The sequence below is a fragment of the Morchella sextelata genome (genome assembly GCF_020137385.1).
Source record: "Morchella sextelata strain SCLS chromosome Unknown scls_16, whole genome shotgun sequence".
Classification (NCBI taxonomy): Eukaryota; Fungi; Ascomycota; class Pezizomycetes; order Pezizales; family Morchellaceae; genus Morchella; species Morchella sextelata.
Window position 1 is genome coordinate 920,285 of NW_025408631.1, and position 20,837 is coordinate 941,121.

Consider the following 20,837-nt stretch of genomic DNA (forward strand, 5'->3'; position numbering starts at 1 on the left):
GTTGTTTTCCGTCAGTGACAACATAGCAATTTTGGGATACTCCTGACCTGACTCATCAGAGTCCCCTTTTAAAAATCCTCATCGAAATCCATCTCAGATTCCGATCCACGTTCTCGCACAAACGCTTGCCCACTGGTATATTCCGCAGCAGCCGTAGCAGCCGGCTTCTTAGCGCGGTGCCTCATTCGCTTTCTCTGAGGTTGGGGTTCCGGTGGTTCCATATCGTGGTCGCCATCATCATCGCTGGTACGCTTTCGGGAGAAAGAGGAGATAGATGCACTACTGTTAGCATCTGAACGACACCATTTCCAAAGATGACCCTTTCGGCCAAATCGCACGCAGACGCCATCGGTCTTTCGCTGGTCTCGGACCGGCTGTGGAACTCCTTTGGTGGCTTCATCATAGTCGTAGTATATTGGCTTATTCCCCGACTTGTTCTTGCTGGTGCTCTTCTTATCTTGCCCTTTTTCTTTCTCCTCAGTCTGAGCCCTCCCCTTGATCTTAAACCCTTTCTCCTTCTGCCGCGAATTCCCACCATTATTCGACTCCCTTCCTCTCGACTCCGGTTTCCCCAACATCTTCATCTGCTCCTGATAAGCCTCATGAGCCTTGCCGGCTCGTTCCAACTGTTGGATGTACTCAGAATCGTCTTCGGTTGGATCGAAGCGTGAGTGGCGCTCTCGGATTTCATTTGGTAGCCCTTGGAGCAAGGCGGCGCGATAGGATGCTCCTTTCATCTGAGCATGCTGGTTCATGATCTCCATCCTCGTCAGGTAGTCCCCGATGTTAGCAGAGTACTTAAACTGCTGCATCTTCATCGCGTTTTCCATAGCTTCCTGAGTGCTTAGGAAACGTTTTCTGATCTCCTGACGGAACCGAGTCCAAGTAGCGTAGTCTGCGGCTGCCGGGCCTAGCATCTTGGTCTCGATGTATTCCATAAACCATTCTTTTGCCAACCCACACGTATACGTTCCAGCGAACAGCACCTTGTTTCTGTCCGTTCGGAACTTCTTTGGTTTCTGCTCGAAGTAGATCTCGCACTCCATGAGCCAATGCCGCAGGTTATGCTTTCTGGCATTATCGAACTCAAAGGGTATTTTAGCGAGTGAATCTACCATATCCTCATCCTCAGGCGGCGCCGAATTCCGATTCCCGCCTCGGTTCATTCTCCAATTCTTCCAACCATGCGACCATTCGCTGTTATCGTCGTCATCGTCGTCAGAAGGTTCTGGTTCTCCCCCAACGTTTCCTCTTGGTGGGTTTTGGGGAGGTTGATTTCCACCATCTCCGCCTACTGGGGCAGCTCCTACCGGTCTCCTGCCACTATTTCCCTGCACCGGGCCGGCATCCTCTGATTGCCTGCCTCCATTTCCTCCTACTGGACCAGCGTTTCCTCCTACTGGGCCAGCGTTTTCGGGATTCTTGCCATTGCCAACAGGAACCGTTTGGGGCGCATTAGGGTCCAAGGGAGTACTCATTATGGAGGGTGCGACCGATACATGTTGTCGTAGTCGTTCCTCCATCTCGGCTATTCTTTGGTTTCTTACGTCATCGGACTGCTTGAATTGCGCCAACAGCTCCCGTTGTTCCCTTTTCTCCTGCTCTCGCTCTTCTCTTGCAACTCTCAGCTGTCGTTCCGCCTCCAACAGTTGGTTCTGGGTAATTCGATGGTTACGATCCAGAACCTCGTGGTCGGCGGCTCGTGCAGCTTACTGTACTTGTCGAACATTTTCGATGAGCTCAAAGAGCGATTCGAGGTGTTGCTTCTGTGCGATGGCTTCTTGCCGTACGTTCTTATCCAAGATTTGCCCACTCCCCTGCACTTGTTCCTGGAGGTTTTGTAGCTGCTGCCAAACGGCCTGTCCAGCTGTACTAAGATACCTCATTTGTGCCTCATGGGTATCCAAAAACTCCTGCATGGACCTCGTAAACTGGGCTTGAGGAGAGCGTTTACTCGTCGACCTAGTTTGTGTAGATGGTCCTCCCTGGAGTAGGGGATCTGGGCTATCAGCCCTCGATATTATCATAGAATCTTCCCCTCCGGCCTCCTCAGTTACGGCCGAGGTATCTATGAAATAATTATCCCCTCGGGTAGTCATTGTGGTAGGGGATAATGATGATAGTTCTTCTTTTTGAGGTGACTTCGTTACTCCAAGTGAACTTGTGAGTAACAATATACTGTGAGGGATGAGTACCAGACCACGAGAGTACACTACGCAGAGCTCAGAGTTCGGCTAACAGCTACAAAGGTAGAAGTCTCCAAGGTCTCTTCAGTCAACGTCGAGTATGAATCTCCTTGATCCGATATGGGCCCCGCGAGCTACGTTATCAACAAAGATTCACTAGAGTTAGCATATAGAATTCGGCCGTCTTCGACTTAATAGTTCAGGTAGAGTTCGAAGTCACGATAGAGTAGAGTAGTTCCAAAAGTATAGTCAAATAAAGTTGTAACTCGCGTATCAACGATTTATATTGTTAAGACTCTGATTTCGCCGATGATAGTTTGGCTAGTCAGTGAATGACACCGTATTTCTATCCCTCGGTTATGTCTCGAGGACCCAGTCTACTAATAATACAGCATACACTCGGGGCATGCCCGAGACCCTGAAAAACAACCAAGAACATTTAACTCCTAAGTCCGTAACCCAAACTCCTAAGCCCGCAGAAACCCCTCAACCTATTTACCCATTCTAATGCACGTTTCCCTATCGATGTTTCTTCTCCATCGGCCGTCTGGTGGATAATCATCAGCGTCGGCTTATTCGGAGGTCTCGGACGACAAAGCTAACTACTCAGGCCTCTTTCCACATCGCTTTCCCACATAGCAGAGTCCTCTCATGCCCACAGGTACCGCCGATAGGAACTCGGTCGGCTGGTAGCTCGCGCCGATTCGCTCCGGGTGGTCCGATCTTTGATCCGATTGATTCCAGCTGTCCCTCATATATCCACCGGTCCAAAAGCACTCCCCTCCGTCGGTTTGACGCTCCGGGGGTTATTATTGGGGTCAAAAACGTGTTTTTTAACTAGGAAAACCGCAACTCCGCATTTGGTCGCATAATGATCGCACCGCACCTCGTGGGTGCGAACCGGAGTTGACATTAGCATACAGAGGGTATTGGGGTATCTACTTAGCCTTTTCTCTTATTCCCGTAAATACTTGGCATGCCCGTAACACTTGAGCCCTAAAGATTATCTGTAACGGGGGTCCTTTCTAAGAGAAATAGAATCGGATAGAATAGAGACGGCCGTGCAAGATAGACAATCAGGTTGCAGATTATTCAAAGATACTATCGCTAGAACTCAATAATCTTTAAGGGCTCTGCTACCAATAAGAACTTGGTTTTCTTTCTGATGAAGACTGGAGAGAACAGGAGTGGAGGGCGAGAATGGACCTGAGTACTTATACTCCGAAGGCCTCTATTCTCTGCTCCTAACTCCTTTACTAAGTTCCGGTGGGCCTTCCCTCAGTACCGGAAACAATACCACCGCTACCCCGCTTTTCTCTAAGCGTCAGCAGGTGTTTCCGATACCCAACGCAACCACCCTTAGTCAAAGCCTTTGTAACACCTGCAGCCTTAGTTGCCACACAACCGAGGACCAGCATGAATGAGCTGCCGCTCAGGTGTAAGCTTAATCATTGCTGTAGAGCTTTCGCTTATTGTAGACTTCCCTAGCAAAGTTCCTGCCCTTCGGCGGACTCACAATGCTTAGAGGATACAGAGGATCACCGGACAATCAGAGCTTCACTCTGGCCGGTCTTCTAGTCACTGGCGAGGCATAGACTCGTCAGTCATTGCTCCCATGAATAGATCCCCTTCCTAGCGCCCGGAATGTAGTTACTCTAACAGCTGGTAGCTAACCACACTGTCGGTACTTGCATATCACCGTGCAACTGGCTTCTAACAATAACTCACAGCATGTAACCGGGCCCTGTGTGTACTCATACCCCAGACAGTTCAAATGGCTCCGTTACAGTCACTATAGTCTCTCGTCCATAGACCCACGTTATAGGTGGTATTGTTACCGGATCGAAGAAAAGCTCCACCAGAATTTGGTAAGGAAGTTAGGAGCAGAGAATAGAGGCCTTCGGAGTATAAGTACTCAGGCTCATTCTCGCCCTTCAATCCTATTCTCTCGAGTCTTCATCAGAAAGAAATATCAAGTTCTTATCGGTTGTAGAGCCCTTAAAGCTGATTGAGTTCTAGCAATACTATCTTTGAATAATCTGCAACCTGATTGTCTATCTTGCACGGCCGTCTCTATTCTATCTTATTTTATTTTCTTACAGAAGAGACCCCCATTACACGGTGCGATCAATAAGTAACCAAATGCGGAGTTGCGGTTTTCCTAGTTTAAGAACACGTTTTCGACCACAATAATAACCTCCGGAGCATCAAACCACCGGAATGAACTGCTTTTGGACCGGTGGATATATGAAGGACAGCTGGACGCAATCAGATCGAACACCGGACCACTCGGAGCGGATCGGCGCAAGCTACCAGCCGACTGAGTACCTGTAACGGAGCCGTTTCAACTGTCTGGTGTATGAGTACACACAGGGCCCGGTTACATGCTGAGAATTATTGTTAGAAGCCAGTTGCATGGTGATATGCAAGTACCGGCAGTGTGGTTAGCTACCAGCTGTTAGAGTAACTACATTCCGGGCGCTAGGAAGGGGATCTATTGATCGGAGCAATGACTGACGAGTCTATGCCTCGCCAGTGACTAGAAGACTGGCCAGAGTGAAGCTCTGATTGCCCGGTGATCCTCTATATCCTCTGAGAATTGTAAGTCCGCCGAAGGGTAAGGACTATGCTAGGGAAGTCTACAATAAGCGAAAGCTCTACAGCAATATTTAAGCTTACACCTGAGCGGCAGCTCATTCATGCAGGCCCTCGGTTGTGTGGCAACCAAGGCTGCAGGTGTTACAAAGGCTTTGACTAAGGGTGGTTGCCTTGGGTATCGGAAAACACCTGCTGACGCTTAGAGAAAAGCGGGGTAGCGGTGGGATTGTTTCCGGCACTGAGGAAAGGCCCACCGGAACTTAGTAAGGAGGAAGGAGCAGAGAATAGAGGCCTTCGGAGTATAAGTACTCAGGTTCATTCTCGCCCTTCAGTCCTGTTCTCTCCAGTCTTCATCAGAAAGAAAAACCAAGTTCTTATCGGTAGCAGAGCCCTTAAAGATTATTGAGTTCTAGCGATAGTATCTTTGAATAATCTGCAACCTGATTGTCTATCTTGCATGGCCGTCTCTATTCTATCCAATTCTATTTCTCTTAGAAAGGACCCCCGTTACAGTACCTGTTGGCGGTACCTGTAGGCATGAGAGGACTCTGCTATGTGGCAAAGCAATACGGGAAGAGTCCTGACTAGGTAACCTTGCCGTCCAGTACCTACGAGTAGCCGACACTGACGATTATCTGCCAGATGATTCGATGAAGAGGTGAGGTCGACAGGAACGTATATGAGGATAAGTAAATAGGTGAGGGGTGCCAGCTGACTTAGGAGTTTGGGTTACGGACTTAGGAGTTAAATGTTCTTGGTTGTTTTCAGGGTTTCAGGCAGGCCCACAGTGTATTCTGTACTATTAGTAGACCGAGTCCTCGAGACATACACGAGGGATATAAATACAGTGTCATTCACTGACTAGCCAAACCATCATCAGCGAAATTAGAGTCTTAACAATATAAATCGTTGATACGCGAGTTACAACTCTCTTTGACTTTACTATTCTATATACTTTACTCTATCGTGACTTCGTACTCTACCTGAACTACTTTGTCGAAGAAGGTCGATTACCATCCGCTAACTCTAGTGAATCTTTGTTAATAAAGTAGCTCGCGGGGCCCATATCGGACTAAGGAGATTTCTACTCAACGTTGACTGAAGAAACCTTGGAGACTTCTACCTTCGTAGCTGTTAGCCGAAATCTGAGTTCTGTGTAGTGTACTCTTGTGGTTGAGTACGCATCCCTCACAGGAAGAGAGTAAAGCAGATAGCATCGATTGGCCACCTCAATCCCCTTACCCCAATTTAATTGGATGATATGGATGAGTATATAGGGAAGAAATATGATTGGGTTAATATTCTACCTCCCCTCAAAGAGTTCCTGCAGGAGGCCTGGGATGACTTTGGGAACCCTGGTTCGTCTCCACCCAGTGTTCGTTCTCAGCCCGTGAACGACTGTACTTGAATATCGTGAGCGTACCAATTGGGGAAAGTAAAAGATCACAGTATATCACTCGCTTGCATAGCCCCTCAGCTACTTCCTCACCTCCGCACTAACCCACTTGTGTGATGTGCTACACTACCAGTGCATTTCGCGTTCGCTTGGCACAGCGTGAACCTTCAACTTCAATATTTTTGAGCATTTACACTCTATCTCGCGCTACCATCACACGCAACATGAATTTCCTCGTTCTTATAGTCCAGAAAGTCGCCCCAATATTGTGAGTTTAATGTTCAGATTATTTTCAATTAGCCCGCTAATCTATTTATCTTGTAACAGTCTCGTTACGAGTCCGTTAACGAGTTATGCCGACCAAGTCAGAATAGACCTTCTTTTCCTCACATCATCCATTTACTAACATAATTCACTCACAGATACGGAACATACATATTACAAAATCCTCTCGCGGCTTTTCTCTCGATGTTGGTTCCTGGAGCTGTCGCCGATGATATTTAGTTTTAGCTAACAACTTCCCTCGCGTGTCTCGTCGACAGACCCCTCTTATTATGCTAGTAGCTTCTATTCTTCGATGTTTTTACTGGATTGGTTCTCGATTCGAGACGAGCTTATTATTTCAAAGTATGCCCATTTTTTGTGACCCTAGTCTCGGAAAGATTGCTTAACACCATTACACTCTGATTGTCTGTAGGTCTCATAATGATCCTCGTTCAGGGCATACTACTTAAGGTTGCTCTTGATCATCGATCTACTGGAGATGAAAGAGTCCCTTTTGCGGGCGTGGTATACCCTAACAAACGACCTTTCAATTTCTGGCAGTGGAGGCCTCAGAGAACGTACGTCTGCGCCCTATTCAAAAATATACATTTCCCCAACGCAATTGTTGATTTGGACCACTTCAAAAAGATACTGGGAGTTCTTAGTCTACTTTTTCGTGATTACGGCTATCCTTCAACTCTTCTTCGGGTCTTCTGAATTTTTTGTAGGGCTTCTTGGTTACTGCGCCCTAGGAGTGGAGGCCGGTCTTCCGATACCACAGGTTCTTGCAAACCAAAAGGCTAGATCTTGCAAGGGCTTCCGCCTGTCGGTACTTGTTTCTTGGTTGATCGGTGATATCATGAAGACTGTGTTTTTCTATTCTTCTGATCATGTCGGGATGCAATTTCGGCTGTGTGCTGGTATCCAGTTTGCTCTGGATGCCTATCTTGGCCTCCAATTTTGGATGTTTGGGAATGGCGAACCCGCGAAGGATTTTGAAATGTCCTGAAGTTGAAATAACATTATTAGCGCCTAGCGGTTGCGCTAGGCGGAATTTTGGTGTGGTAGAATACACAGGTACTTCCTATAGACTTACTGCCCTTCACCTTTTGGATATCTTATATTTAGTTGAATACTTTTGAATAAAGGTTGATGCCTAGTCCTACTCGCTCACAAACCTTGTCCTTTGTTCATACGAAATCTTAATTGACTCCTGCTCAAGATACCTTAAATGAGCATAGCACGCGAGAATTTCTGTATGAACGTGTAGTCCATATACTGTTAACCCAATGACAGAAACCCCAGGCTCAAGTGAGACTAATGTTTAACTCTATCACTAGTCTAAGAATTACTCGCCCTCCCCGTCATTCGTACGCAGTGGGTGTACACACATACAGGTACTGAAATAGAGAGCCCGGGGTCAGTTTTCGGATGGGACAGGGTAGTGGGTTGATCAAACATCAAATGGTAATTTGAACTTATTTGTGATATTTATATCTCAGGAGTTGCTTTAACACCTATGTCTAGCACTATGAATTCAGAATATAATATCTACCTCTTGGCTGCGAGGAACCCTATCTTATGAGTTACTTAGCAAAAAGAGAACCTTACATACTTCCCATAGCACATTTTCAATGTCGAGTTTAGGGGCGAAGATACATTCAGATTTTAAACCTATCGCTCGAATTCCTGGTTGCCAGTGCTCCTCTGGCCCGGCCGAATGGGTAGCACTACTCTGTGCAGGATTTATGCGGCAGCAAGATTTCTTAAAAAGATAGGCCGCAGTCCATCCACTGCGCTACCTAGGTATGTAGAATCTAGAAAATCAATCTGTCACCTCGTCTATACAGGAAGGCCATGCATGATCTATACAAAAGGTTGTTCGGAATTGCGTGTGGCTAGAGAAGATGCTGTAGAAACCTTTAGCATACGTTCCCTTGATTAGCAATAATTCCATCTATGTAGGTGACAAGCCTGCCCAGGCGCTTTAAACCATCTGATAGTGTTTACATGTATTTACCAGTTGACATTAGATTCTCGCCATGGTATCAGCCAACAATATAAAGTTAAATTCTATGGCAAACCCAATCAATCAAGATACAACATAAACTTTGAGTAGGTAGAGAATAAAAGGGCAAAAGTGTCAAAGAAACAGAAGCTCAAAAGGCCTATTCCAACTTTACACAGTTGGGTGCCGTTCTATGGCAACATGGTCTCCAACATTAGTCTGCGGCTGTGACTGTCCTCTTCCTAGACTTACATTTCCTAGTCGCTCGATTAGGTTGGTTCCAATGGCATCTACACCTCCTCGTGGTGCCAAAAGACTAGGACCTTCTGGGGCGGTTTCCTGAACTCTAAAAAGCTTAACCGCGGTTCCGTTCCAAACCCCAACAGTACCCTTGGATACATGTCTCTCGGATACGAAGATAAACCCCCATAATAAAGATTCGTACCATCCCAGTGCTAGAGGACTCCATTCAAACATGTGGGTCTTGACAAGAGATGGCTCAATCCCATGAACTTCTGTCGTTCTGATACGCTCAAGCATTAAAGTGGCGTTAGATTCCTGTGTTCCACCGCCACTACCTGAGACTGATCGTAACTGGGGTTGTAGTTGCTGAATCAAAATGAGGACTGTGTGTAGTGGTAAATGTGGAAGCCATGTCTCAATCTATAGTACTCTCAGCACGTAATACAGTATAGATACAGATAGTCAACCTACCCAAGCCGCAGAAGGGGTAAATCCTGTGGCGGATATCCCAGGGCTATTGGTGCTAATATGACTAGCTAGGCTAGTTGTGCTACCCTGCCGCTGGAAGGAACCTTCGGGGAGCTTCCCTCTAGCCTTTTCGGACATTCCGCGCAGCTGCAATGGAACCGCATCTTCGACAGATGAGGATAAGGAAGGATTTCGTGATTTTTGGGGGGGCGAAGCAACAGCACCACTGGAGGCAGCAGAAGATTGATTTTTGTGTTTAATCTCATCCTCAGAATCATCATCATCTCCAATTTCAAATTGACTTGGTGGAGTCGGTGTATCAGGTCCTGATCTTTGTGCTTGGCCATGCAATTCTTCATTGAATGACATTTTAGGAGGGCTTTGACTTTCGTTTTCACTCCTATCCTTTCTAAGCCTATTCTGGCGGTCGATCTCCTCCTGTCCGCTCTCGAGAGTAAAGTTCCGAAGAGCCTCGAATCTTTTGTGAGACCGGAGTAAAACATAAACGAAATTTGGATTTTCTGTAAAACACGTCAAATGATGGGAGGATTCAGTGTCATACGGTAGACCTACCTGAGTATTGATGTTCGATAATAGAATTTAAAGACTCTAGGAGAGAATGCAATAATGAGTGATTCGTTTCGTTTGCCAGCAAGAACCCTGGAGCCGACATTGAGACGAATAGCTGCACTAGTCTCCCGCTGGCAGCTGATGACAGGCCTTGAACGTGTGGTGCAACGTTAGCTACAATTGCTAATAACGCTGGATACACTGCTCCTAGTTTTCCTTTGCTGCTTGTAATCAAGCTATAAATGGACTTTTCGATATAAATCAGTACCAGGTTCTCTGACTTTTGCGACCATTGCAAAACGTACAATTATCAAGTAGTCTGCATATGTTCCACTGAAAGATGGGATCCTGACGCTGACTGGTAGCGTATTCTGTCCTTCGAAGCGTTTATTGAGACTCATTCCAAACTTGGGTTCAGTGGATAAGGTTTGTAGGACAAACACGCACATCCGCACGACGCCCGATTTGGAAGGATCCAGTCTATGTTCTAATGCGTAATAAATTATTAATATCACGAAATCGTGGACCCGATTGGTATCAATTATGAAACTTCGAAATCGCTGTTACTAAGTTAGCAACAAAACTCAAATTTCACCTGCCACGAATACATGCTTTGTTGCATTGCAGACTCTCCCAGAAAAGCATGATCATTTCCGGTGCCCATTTGATTGTTTTCTGGCTTCCTGGAAGGTATGAAGTCGTAGCTTGAATCTATTTCAATTAGTAAAGCAAAAACGACAGATTCGGGTGTAATTTACCGGCTGATTCAAGACCCGTGTCATACCATCGACCAAAAACTGAAAGTCCTGAGTCCTATGTAATCTCCCTAAGTAATGTCGATAATTATTTTTTGCTTGTAGTTCATTTGAAAAGCCCTCTGGGACGGGATATAACAGTAAAACCAGGAGAAGTTGTAAGCAGTAGGTCACAAGCACCTGTCGAGGGTCGGTGAATACAACGTGGTCGTACGGTACCCTCCAGCTCGCTGGATTGTATTTCAAAGTCTAGACTCGAGCTATCAACATCTAAGTAGCTCATTCGGGCAAGATAAAAAAAATCGCCTACGGTATTCAAAAGTGAGCATAATGTTGACAGAACGATCTTTTTGTCGCTACAGGTAACCATATAGGTCAAGGCTCTTGTCCCTTTTATAGGTAATATGTCTACATGAAAGCGTTAGCAAATTTCGAAGTATTTTCTTTAGCTAAAATGAATGAGAAAGGTGACCTACTTGCAGGCATAAATACAGCTTTCGATACGATCGCTAGCAATAACCTCAAAGTCTCTATCTTGTTCGACTCGAATTCCTTTGTTGTTCCTACTGGTGTGTTACAGCCAACACCACTTTGCCAAATAGCATAGGAGACCTTTGCTTTTGTAGAAAACGAGTGGGGCAGAGTAAATCCAGAAAAGAATAATAAGTCGATTAACGTATCTATCAGCTCTTCCATTAATGGAGGGGCTGGCTCAAATTCTTCTCCAGTTGTTGGAGACTGGGGGGTGGTCTCATCCTCTCTATTTCTCTCGTCAAACAAGACTTCGGTCCGAACCGTCGGTGAATCTCTTGATCTTTTCCGTCGAGGAGACCAAAAGAAGCTTTCTTGCCATTCTTCCAACTCATCCTTCTCATAGATAAAGGGCAAAACCCTGGTTAGGATCCGAATGCAATTGAGAGCGTCCCGCTCTGGGGCGTGATCTGGGTCGGGGAATGATAGATGGCTTCTCAGAGTGAAGAGTCTGGAAGCTAAAGAAAGGATAAGAGTTTCGAGATTCTCCAGATGTGCATCGCGAGTGCGGCGGATATCTGCCGCGGAGAAGAGAGTAAATACGTCTTCGGCGGATTCTGGTAGCTCCCAAAATGAAAGCCAATAGGGGTCATTTGCCGGTATATTCTAAGGAGCTATGTTAGTCGTGAGTGCATAAACTCAACGATCATTCTCGGGAGTGTTTTGAGCTTTACATGTTCCTCAGCAAGGCGAAACACGCCTTTTTTGAAGGACAGTTTGCTGTCACCAGCACCCATAACGACGTAAGGTAAGGGGGATATGTGCTTGGTCTTTAAAAAATTAGAGAGAAAGAAGTAAAGCGCGGAATTTGCGGAAGTAATAAGATAAGGGATGAAGTAGCTTCAAAGGAAGTTATTCACGGTTGTGACGGTAGTTGGGATGGACTCTGTAGTGGGGTGTAGCCTGTAGGTACATGCTATCGGCTGTCCTAGTGAGCTGAGCTTGTATCACATACTGTACATTATAGAGCACTTTGTATGTACAATAACATGTACTCCATATTTATATTCTACATACATACTTGTACATGTACCTACATCATACCTCAGGTACGCACGTCAAGAAACGCAAACATTACATGATGTAGAGTACCTGTAGGTAGAATACATGTAGTACTCTTGTCGCTCTATATGTAGCAGTCTCGCAACGCGGAGGAACGGGACTAGATGTACCGGGGTTAACCATAAATACCAAGAATCTGATAAGATAAACGCACCTATTTCATAGCAAGATTCTCTTATCGGATTCTTCGTATTTACCCTCAACACCAAGTATGTAGAGTACAAGTAAGTACATGTAGGACCTAAATACAGCCTCTAATACATGCAGTACCAGTGTCATAAGGTTTTCTGGATTCCTTAAGCTCTGATTGGTCGGGAGCGTCGAACCCTAACCCTGCATGGCTAACTATTAATTAAGAAACCCGTAGGCCACATATTACACACGTATATAATATGTACGATATACATAAAACCTCATTCGTTTGGGAGATTTCCACTTTTGGTAACTGATTGCAAGTTGAGCTTATTACATACCACCAACCATGGCGATTGAACCATCGTGACTGAGTCCTATTAGAGCGTATTTACTAAGGCCGCGTCCTGGCAACCACGATCGATCTCAGATATTGTGATGTTACGACCTGCCCAGTAGCAACGGAATATGTCAGGACCGCAACCTGACAGGAATAAAAAATTAGAGCATGTTCTGCTACCAAAATATTTCAAGTTTTTGATCAAGCTTTCGTAAGCCACAATAGAGGTGAATAAATTTCAGAGCCCTAGTAATATACAACATTTGGGCTGGTGAACTTGGTGCTAAGTCTGGTGCTAGCGCGGCGAGGATTAAGTGATACGAGCTTGAATATTCTGGTCTGAGCAGAATATTTTAGATCATGATATTGGGGCTCTAACAGGATGACAAATATCGTAAAAAGTAGTTGCTCGAACACTACCTTCAGGAATAATCTCAAATATTGTGCCAAGACGGCCGAATATCGTGATATTCGTTGCAACAGGACGCGGCCTAAGTCTCATTTTTGACAATTGACACTTCGAAATTCACACTTCCCCTCCGTAGGGGTATGAAATGCGCAAGCCGCAAGAACAGGATGATAACTACTATGGTGTCCTCTAACTGTATTTGGTATCCTTTTGAGGTATTTCACAGCCTGGCAAGCGGCCCACCCAAAATTGACACTTGTGGATGCCGCGTTGGAGAGTGCCGAAGTGTAAATTATCAGAATTGACGGTTAGTAAATACGCTCTATTATACTCGCGGCACTCTCTACTCATCCCTTCATTTATATCCCCCCAAAACGATATTCAAGCTAACGGCCTACAGAGTGTATAGGCACGAGAGGGTCACAGGCGGTGACTTCACAGCAAAACGAAATTCACGGAGTGAGGGTTAGCTTTACTTGTGAGTAAAAGCTATTGAACTACATGTACATGTATATATCATGTAGTTCTTGGACGTAAATCACCGTCTTCGCGCCAAAACACACCAAAATTGGCCAGAGTTGACTACTTCCCTAAGCTTCAATTCTTCTCTAAAGATCATGAAACATTCAGGATAGGAAGATACAATATACAAGAACATATATTCTGAGATGTAATTTTGAATTTACAAATCTTGGGATTTGGCCGAATTTTGCCAAGACCCCGTGCATAATGACAAGAACAGTCTACCTCTAGGTTCGTTCATACGGCACTTCTTATCTCCTCCGCGTTCACTTCCTTTTCTCTTTCCTTGAGTTGATGCTCTCTTTCTAATATGCCTGTATTCGCAGCTCTTTTCTGTGATTGTGCCCTAAGTGAGTCGGCTTCGTCGACTTCTGTAACTTTGCCAATTAATTACTTACTACTCTTCAAAATATCCCAGAAAATGGTCCACATAGGCACCCAGACATACCGGTGTACTCAATCGTAGAATCTGCCCATCTTGCCAATTTTGTTTCCACGAATTTATGGAAATCCCATTCCTCCATCTCAAGCCTATCTTCTCCTGCAGTCCAAATATATGTCTCTGTCTCAACATTCTCACCCTCCTCTCCATTACTCTCGAGGACATTGACCTGGACTCTTTTACGGCTATAATCCTCCCCTTCAAACCTGTCAAGACGAAAAATGTTACCTTCCGTGAGGCCCTCGACATAGGTCCCTTGGACTTGCTTGCCGTTTTCTGGGATTATTGCGGGATAATCGACGAAGCGGACTTTGTAACGGCAATAAGAGTGAAGCATCGCAGGACGGACGCGGAGCGAGGCCACCTGCCAGGCTTCGGGTGATGTTGTACCATAAATCACACGAAAAAGAATAGGAACAGCCATTAGAGTACCTTGAAGAGATATCAGATTAAAGTATCAATATCGATATATCGACAGCCAGAATATATGTTGTCGGGACATACATAAATATTACATACCGTAAAAGAAGCCAGTGTATCCAGTTGTTTCGGGTGGTGCATTATTTCCGGCCATATCCTTCGTCCACACAAAATTATTCTTTACGCCACTTATCTCGCAGGTTTTGTTGATTCTCTGTGGATGGTGGGAACAGACGAAGTGATAGGAATGGGATGTAGCGCGAATACAGAACTGTACTCTACATGTATGTCGGTACTCTACCTACAGGACCAGAAATGCGGGTAAAACTGATACCGTATCAGTGCAGCATTGCGAGAATTTGCCGCTTTATCGAAGAGTGTAGTAGTAATTTCTAAGCTTACATGTACCTAGGTATGTAGCTACTCTACGTATACATGTACTCTACTCTATTCTAGATTAGAGTAATACATACATAGATACCGTATTACTTGGAATTGCTGTTACTACAGATTCTGGTAGATTTAATGCGAAAGTGGGTTTTCCGTGACCCGATAGTCCCATTGGCCTCAAAGGAATTTTTGCAGTGAGCACGGGCCAAGAAACCCACTTAACTTGCATCAACCTCTTCCAAGAATCATTGCTCCCCCGATTTGAATCCTGATTGGTAGAAATCGACAAGCGATTCTATATGTAGGTACTCCGCATTTTCTGGCTTATTCTATTTACGTTGGGGTTCTCCCAGTTAAAGCTTAATTTACACCAATCCACTTAGACATAGATTAGGCTCGTCCCCAACCCCAGTCTTTTGGGGAGTCACGTGAGTTTCTGCGAATTTGGTTGACCTAACTTTCACAGAAAGTCTTGACAAAATAGAGTACATGTACAGATTGTGGTAGAATTAATGCGAGAGTGGGTTTTCCGTGACCCGATAGTCCCATTGGCCCTCAAAGGAATTTTTGCAGTGAGCACGGGCCAAGAAACCCACCCTTTAGTTCTGACTTTCGCAATAATTCTACCGGACACTGTACTAGACTAGATACGAGATCAAGCCATAACTACATGTACATGTATGTATGTACATGTAGGTACATGTACAGTACATATACATAGGTAGAATACACGTACCCCACACACTACTCTACATGTAGCTCAAGGGACACTACATGGTATGTTTATCTACAAGGTCACAACTTTGGAGACCACTTAGGTGTAATTCCTAGAGTAGTAGTAGCACCGCCTAGCGTGGTTAGACAGTCAAACCCTCGAAAGAGACAATCATCTTGTCCAGCTGTTTCTTACGCACGCGTCTTCCATCATTTCCCCCTGAACCCCACAGTTCACGAGGCGGCTCATCCACCCATCGTCATATGCACACTTTCCATGCAAGTCAATCCCCCATTGCTAGGGGATCGAAGGGATGCGGCTGAAGCCATAAATGGAAGCTTGTTGTTATGCGCCGCTGCCAGGACAACCACGATACCGCTGCCTACTGGCTCATTTCTCATCTAAGGCCTTCGCGTGTGACCCTGACCTGGCATGTTGTTTACACTTACCATCTAAACCTCAACCACACTCCCTCCACTCCCCCCACCAGCAATCGATTTCTTCCCATTACAGTACCATTTTAATCATACTCAAAGCCTCTCTGCTCAGTCACACCCTCACATCACCAATTCATCCTCATTAATTTCAAGTTTACGTTTTGCGTTATTTCATTCCTTCCTTCTTCATCCCTACTACTTTATTACCTACATATAACTGTCTGCGCCTACTGCGATATTTTCGGCCCCCTCTGCCCGCCAACCCCCCCCCCCCCCCCCCTTTCCTCGTATTGCCGAGAAGCTACAGTAAGAATCATGCCAGGCGAACCGCTCCCTGTGCTCCCAAAATTTCCTTGCTTGTGTCGGGCTATTTACTCATGGAGTGGAGAGGTATGACACTGCTGATCCCTCTTGAGGCTTTCATGAACCTCCACACTAACAAAATCTTTGATATTTCTGCCTTCCTCTAGACCAAACGCGATCTTGGCTTCGTTGAGGACGACCTTATCGAATGTCTCAATGCTGGCGATGGGTCATGGTGGATGGGACGTCTCAAGCGCAACCGGCAGCAGATGGGGCTGTTTCCTTCAAATTATGTTCAGGTCATCGAGGGTACGATTTCTCCTTCGAGACCAGTGTCAAGAAATGGAGCTTCGAGTCCAAGGTTTGGAGGTGGTGGAAATATTACAAGAGCGATATCACCAGCCCCTACTCACTATTCAAGAGCAGCTTCTCCGGCCCCTACTCATTACTCAAGAGCAGCTTCTCCTGCTCCTACTCACTATTCGAGAATAGCTTCTCCCGCCCCTACCCATTACTCGAGAGTACCTTCACCGCAACCGCCTGCGCACTATTATCTTAACGAACAGCGAGCACACTCCCCCATGCCTTACCAACACGACGACCGACGATCACGTTCTCCTATACCATATCAACAAGGATATAATTCAAGGTCTAATTCCCCAAATCCATATCCTCGAGGAGTCTCTCCAAACCCCTACACAAGGGGAGCGTCGCCAGCGCCGTCGGTATCGAGAAGAGAATATAACACAAGAGCAGCCTCTCCAGCACCCCCGGCGCATTACAGCGCCAGGGCGCCTTCGCCCGCAGCATCCATGATGCAGTATCACCGTTCAGCGTCTCCAAACCCTTATATAGATCATGATGACCAGGACATAATCAGCGCCCCGCCAGTACCTCCACCGCACAGGTATCAACGTGCCAGTTCGCCTAGTCTGCCACTAGATGGGCGACGTACACCGGCACCAAATGGCGCGCACTCTCCCGCGATACTAGGAAACACGCCAAGCCCGTTGAGGAATGCCATGGAAGATGTAATGGAAAGCCTACAGCACATGACAGCGCGTGATGACAACCGTATCAAAACCCCTGTTGACCCTTGGTCACCAGAAGCGTTCGTTCAACAATACCACTCATCGCCGTCGGCAAGGAAGAGTTATGTGCGTCCAGAAACCTCCTTAGGAATAGGTGACCGGAGCGAAGGATATCCCGATGAGGATGAAAATATCATGACTATGTATTTCGATAATCAACGTTCAACGAATTTTAATAATCATAGTGAGAGGGTCGATGACCGAAATGGGAGGTTCCAGCAGTCTAGCCATCTATCGGACCGATACCGAAATGACGATGATGACCTCCCCCCGCCACCGCCACCGAAAAATACAGCTTATGACAGTTACCGACCTCAAACAGGAGATCCAATATCAATAAATAACCGAAAATCAATGTATGATATGGGTCGCCGGAGCCCTGGACCAAACAAGCTTATTCGCCCACGACCACTCTCTAGAACAACAACAATCAAATCCAGTGCGACATCAAATCAATCCAGTAGCACAAATGCCACCGTCTCAACAGCTTTGACTAGTGCAAGTATCATGAGTGGCATGAGTGCCGGGGGGTTTTCAGCAACTAGCGCTGGAAGCCTGGCACGTAGAAAGGAAAAGGCTATAAGTGTTTATGGTGGGAGTGGTATCAGTGCACAAAAGCAAGTGTTTGCAGGATATGGGAGGTCTGAAACTCCTATTTTTGGCCCTGGAAGCGGTTCTGGATCGAGTTCTGGCGGTGTCGGGCCGGGCATGCTGAGAAGAGGACAAACCTGGGCTTCGGAAACTTCAGGCGGTGCGCTCGGGGGACTGGCATCGCCAAAACCAGGCCCCAAGCCTAAAAAAACGGGGTTCCTCAAGAAGATTTTGAACAGCGCAAAGACCAGTACTGCTTCCGCAAGAAGCTTAGCATCAGGCACCAGTTCCCCTGTTCCAATTACGACACAAAAAACTATACCGGACGGAATCAACCCGATATCTGGAGGGCGAACACCAATGCAACTGCAAAGCCAAGATTGGGTTCAAGTTCGAAGGGATGTCAATCGATCAAATACTCTATCACGAAACGAACGGATAGAGAGACAAGAGAAACAACAATTGATGGATCAGATTGTCCTTCGTCCCGTTGATGCCTTGGATGACGATGTGGATGGAGATGAAGGTGCAGATGGACGCCCAGTGGAAAATCCAGCAGATTTTGACACAGCAAATCTGGCATTGGTTGATAAAGGGACGAGGTTCATTGGAAACTTGCCTCCGCTCACAACGCCTGAGAGCCTTGCAGCGCATCACGTTTGTCGTCCATACCGTAGCGATCTGCAGCGTTTACGTGCTATTTTCACCTGGGTTTCTGAGAAGATTGCTTGGGAACATCCAAGCGGGCCTTTAGGAAACCCCGGTCAAGCGGGAGCAGATCCTAGAAGCGTTATACAGCAGAGAAGAGGGGGCCCAGCTGAGGTTGCAGAGGTAGTTATGGGAATGTGTATGGCTGTAGGGATTCACTGTGAGATTGTGGCAGGCTACCTGAAAGTTCCTGGTGAAGCTTTAGACGTCGAAATGTGCCCACGCCCAAACCATTGGTGGAATGGAGTAATTGTGGATGGTGAATGGAGATTCATGGATTGCTCGCTTGCTTCGCCAACGAATCCCAGAAGGGTTATGTATTCATCAGCATCTACTTCACAGGCAGAACTCTTCTACTTTTTGACCAAACCAAGCCATCTGTGCTGGACACATGTGCCGCAGAGGGCAGAACAGCAACATATGGTTCCTCCATTGCCGATGGCAATACTACTTGCCCTACCATCTGCCTGTCCGCCATTTTTCAAGCACAATTTGCAAATGAACAATTTCGACACAAGCCTTACCCGAATTGAAAATTTGGAAGTCGCCCAAATTGAGTTCACCGTTCCCATAGATGTGGAATGCATTGCCGAAGTAGAAGTACGAGGGTTTGCAGTTGACCAGAGCGGTGATTTATTCGAGAGCGGAAACGTAACCAAAAAGAGGGCACTTTGCCAAGTTGTTTGGGAGAATGGGGTTAAAACATACAGGGTTAAAGCGGTACTGCCTGGTGATGAAGGGCACGGTGTCTTGAAAATCTACGCCGGACACAGGGGCTTGATCGTAAGTATTTTACCCCCCGACATCCATCAAAAGATTGATCTAACTTTTTTTAAAAACAATAGCATTCGATGCGTGATAACCCACATCCCTTAGCATTTGCCTTGCCAATTATCCATACGGGTGAAAACCCTCCTTATGACTTTTTGGTTCGGCACCCAACACCTCATGCGCAACGTCACGATCTCTACGTATCTCAACCACAATGTGCTAGATTGGCGGTCAATAATACATTTGTCTTCGCAGTGCGACAACATCCTAGTGAAGGATTGACTAGCGATAGCTTGAATAACGGGCCGAAACCTGCCAAATTAGCTATACAAACACCAGCTGGAAAAATTTTGAGATTAATGAAGAAGGCCGATACCAATGGAGCTGAAAATGGAATGATTTGGGAGACAATAATTAAGTGTGGCGAGCGAGGGGCTTGGAGAGCCTTAGTTTTGGCAGATAGAAGTGCTAGGTGGTGTGTCTACGCTGAGTGGACGGTGGTATAATTGCTTCCCTTGATCTCTACTTATGCCCTCGCTTCATCATATATAGGTGCAGAAGTATTTCCGCCCTCCCCTTTTTTTGTTGGAGTTTCTATTTCTATTCTTGCACTTACTTTTTTTTAAATGACATGAGTGACGTTTATGGGGCGGATATTAAAATTCTTGGGTATTTGTATATTTTATTGCGGGGGTTTATCTTCTTTTTTTTTTAGCGTTTGAGTATTTGGAGTGGTAGAGATATCATTTTTTATTATTATTTTGGACTCCACGTTATACTAACTAATTAATACCCTATCATCTGGGGTTTCTACTGTCAAACGGTCTGGCAATCGAAAGTACATGTATTTAACTAGGTATAAACCGTTGTGATTTCTGGTGATGCATGATTTGATGTATGCAATGGCAGGGCTTGATGATGTTACGTTGCTCGATTTTAATAAATGTACCAGCCTTGAGTGGAGTAATACTGTCGGATGCCTTACACAATCAGTTAGGTATTCTATTTATTATCGCCGTTTTAAGGCACAGTGAACTTTTGTGACCTCTCTTTACTTCTTCCGGAAGCTTTGATTTCCTGCTTGGGTAGATCGACAGTTCGAAATTCTTGTTGCAACCGAAGGGGCCTGATTAATCACCCGATAAGGCCGATAAATGGTCCTGTGCAATGACGAACGATGTCCATGGACTCGTATCCCTACTGCATATGAATTGCTGCAAAATAAGATGTCGCCAAGCTCAGCCAAGGGAGTTGTGTAAAGCACCCCGCAGCACAGCGTGACCAGGCCTAGGAGGAACAGCTTGAGTAGAGTAGAATCTGGTAACCAAAGTTTTATAAACCCTTGCTCGGGAACTTCATAGAAAAAGAAAGAGAAGGAACCTCATAAGAAATACTGTTTTACCCTGTCCTTACCCCCTCTCAATCTGCCCCCCTCTTTCTATTGTTGTCTCAATTGACATATCCATCGAATCACCAAATGAAACG

General features: G+C 45.8%; 6 protein-coding genes across 6 annotated transcripts; 2 read left to right on the forward strand and 4 right to left on the reverse strand.

Annotated features, from left to right (window-relative positions):
* Positions 1-68: 68 nt before the first annotated feature.
* H6S33_003945 (uncharacterized protein) lies at positions 69-1,655 on the reverse strand (the record flags this gene model as incomplete). The annotated part of the gene is made up of 1 exon (XM_044835298.1): positions 69-1,655. A coding segment is annotated over one exon (1,587 nt), but the record flags the coding sequence as incomplete, so codon positions are not given.
* Positions 1,656-1,727: 72 nt separating this feature from the next.
* Positions 1,728-2,099, reverse strand: H6S33_003946 (uncharacterized protein; the record flags this gene model as incomplete). Its single annotated transcript, XM_044835299.1, has 1 exon — positions 1,728-2,099. A coding segment is annotated over one exon (372 nt), but the record flags the coding sequence as incomplete, so codon positions are not given.
* Positions 2,100-6,885: 4,786 nt separating this feature from the next.
* H6S33_003947 (uncharacterized protein) lies at positions 6,886-7,453 on the forward strand (the record flags this gene model as incomplete). The annotated part of the gene is made up of 2 exons (XM_044835300.1): positions 6,886-7,022; positions 7,093-7,453. The coding sequence occupies 2 exons, from the start codon at positions 6,886-6,888 to the stop codon at positions 7,451-7,453; spliced, it is 498 nt and encodes a 165-aa protein (XP_044691481.1).
* Positions 7,454-8,623: 1,170 nt separating this feature from the next.
* Positions 8,624-11,756, reverse strand: H6S33_003948 (uncharacterized protein; the record flags this gene model as incomplete). The annotated part of the gene is made up of 11 exons (XM_044835301.1): positions 8,624-9,115; positions 9,167-9,684; positions 9,737-9,980; positions 10,039-10,104; positions 10,181-10,213; positions 10,261-10,293; positions 10,346-10,444; positions 10,492-10,737; positions 10,799-10,896; positions 10,965-11,625; positions 11,694-11,756. The coding sequence occupies 11 exons, from the start codon at positions 11,754-11,756 to the stop codon at positions 8,624-8,626; spliced, it is 2,553 nt and encodes an 850-aa protein (XP_044691482.1).
* Positions 11,757-13,721: 1,965 nt separating this feature from the next.
* On the reverse strand, positions 13,722-14,500 carry H6S33_003949 (uncharacterized protein; the record flags this gene model as incomplete). Its single annotated transcript, XM_044835302.1, has 3 exons — positions 13,722-13,855; positions 13,933-14,358; positions 14,446-14,500. The coding sequence occupies 3 exons, from the start codon at positions 14,498-14,500 to the stop codon at positions 13,722-13,724; spliced, it is 615 nt and encodes a 204-aa protein (XP_044691483.1).
* A 1,703-nt stretch (positions 14,501-16,203) lies between these two features.
* H6S33_003950 (uncharacterized protein) lies at positions 16,204-19,858 on the forward strand (the record flags this gene model as incomplete). Its single annotated transcript, XM_044835304.1, has 3 exons — positions 16,204-16,278; positions 16,359-19,364; positions 19,427-19,858. 3 exons carry the CDS (start codon positions 16,204-16,206, stop codon positions 19,856-19,858), a joined length of 3,513 nt encoding a protein of 1,170 aa, XP_044691484.1.
* Positions 19,859-20,837: the final 979 nt, after the last annotated feature.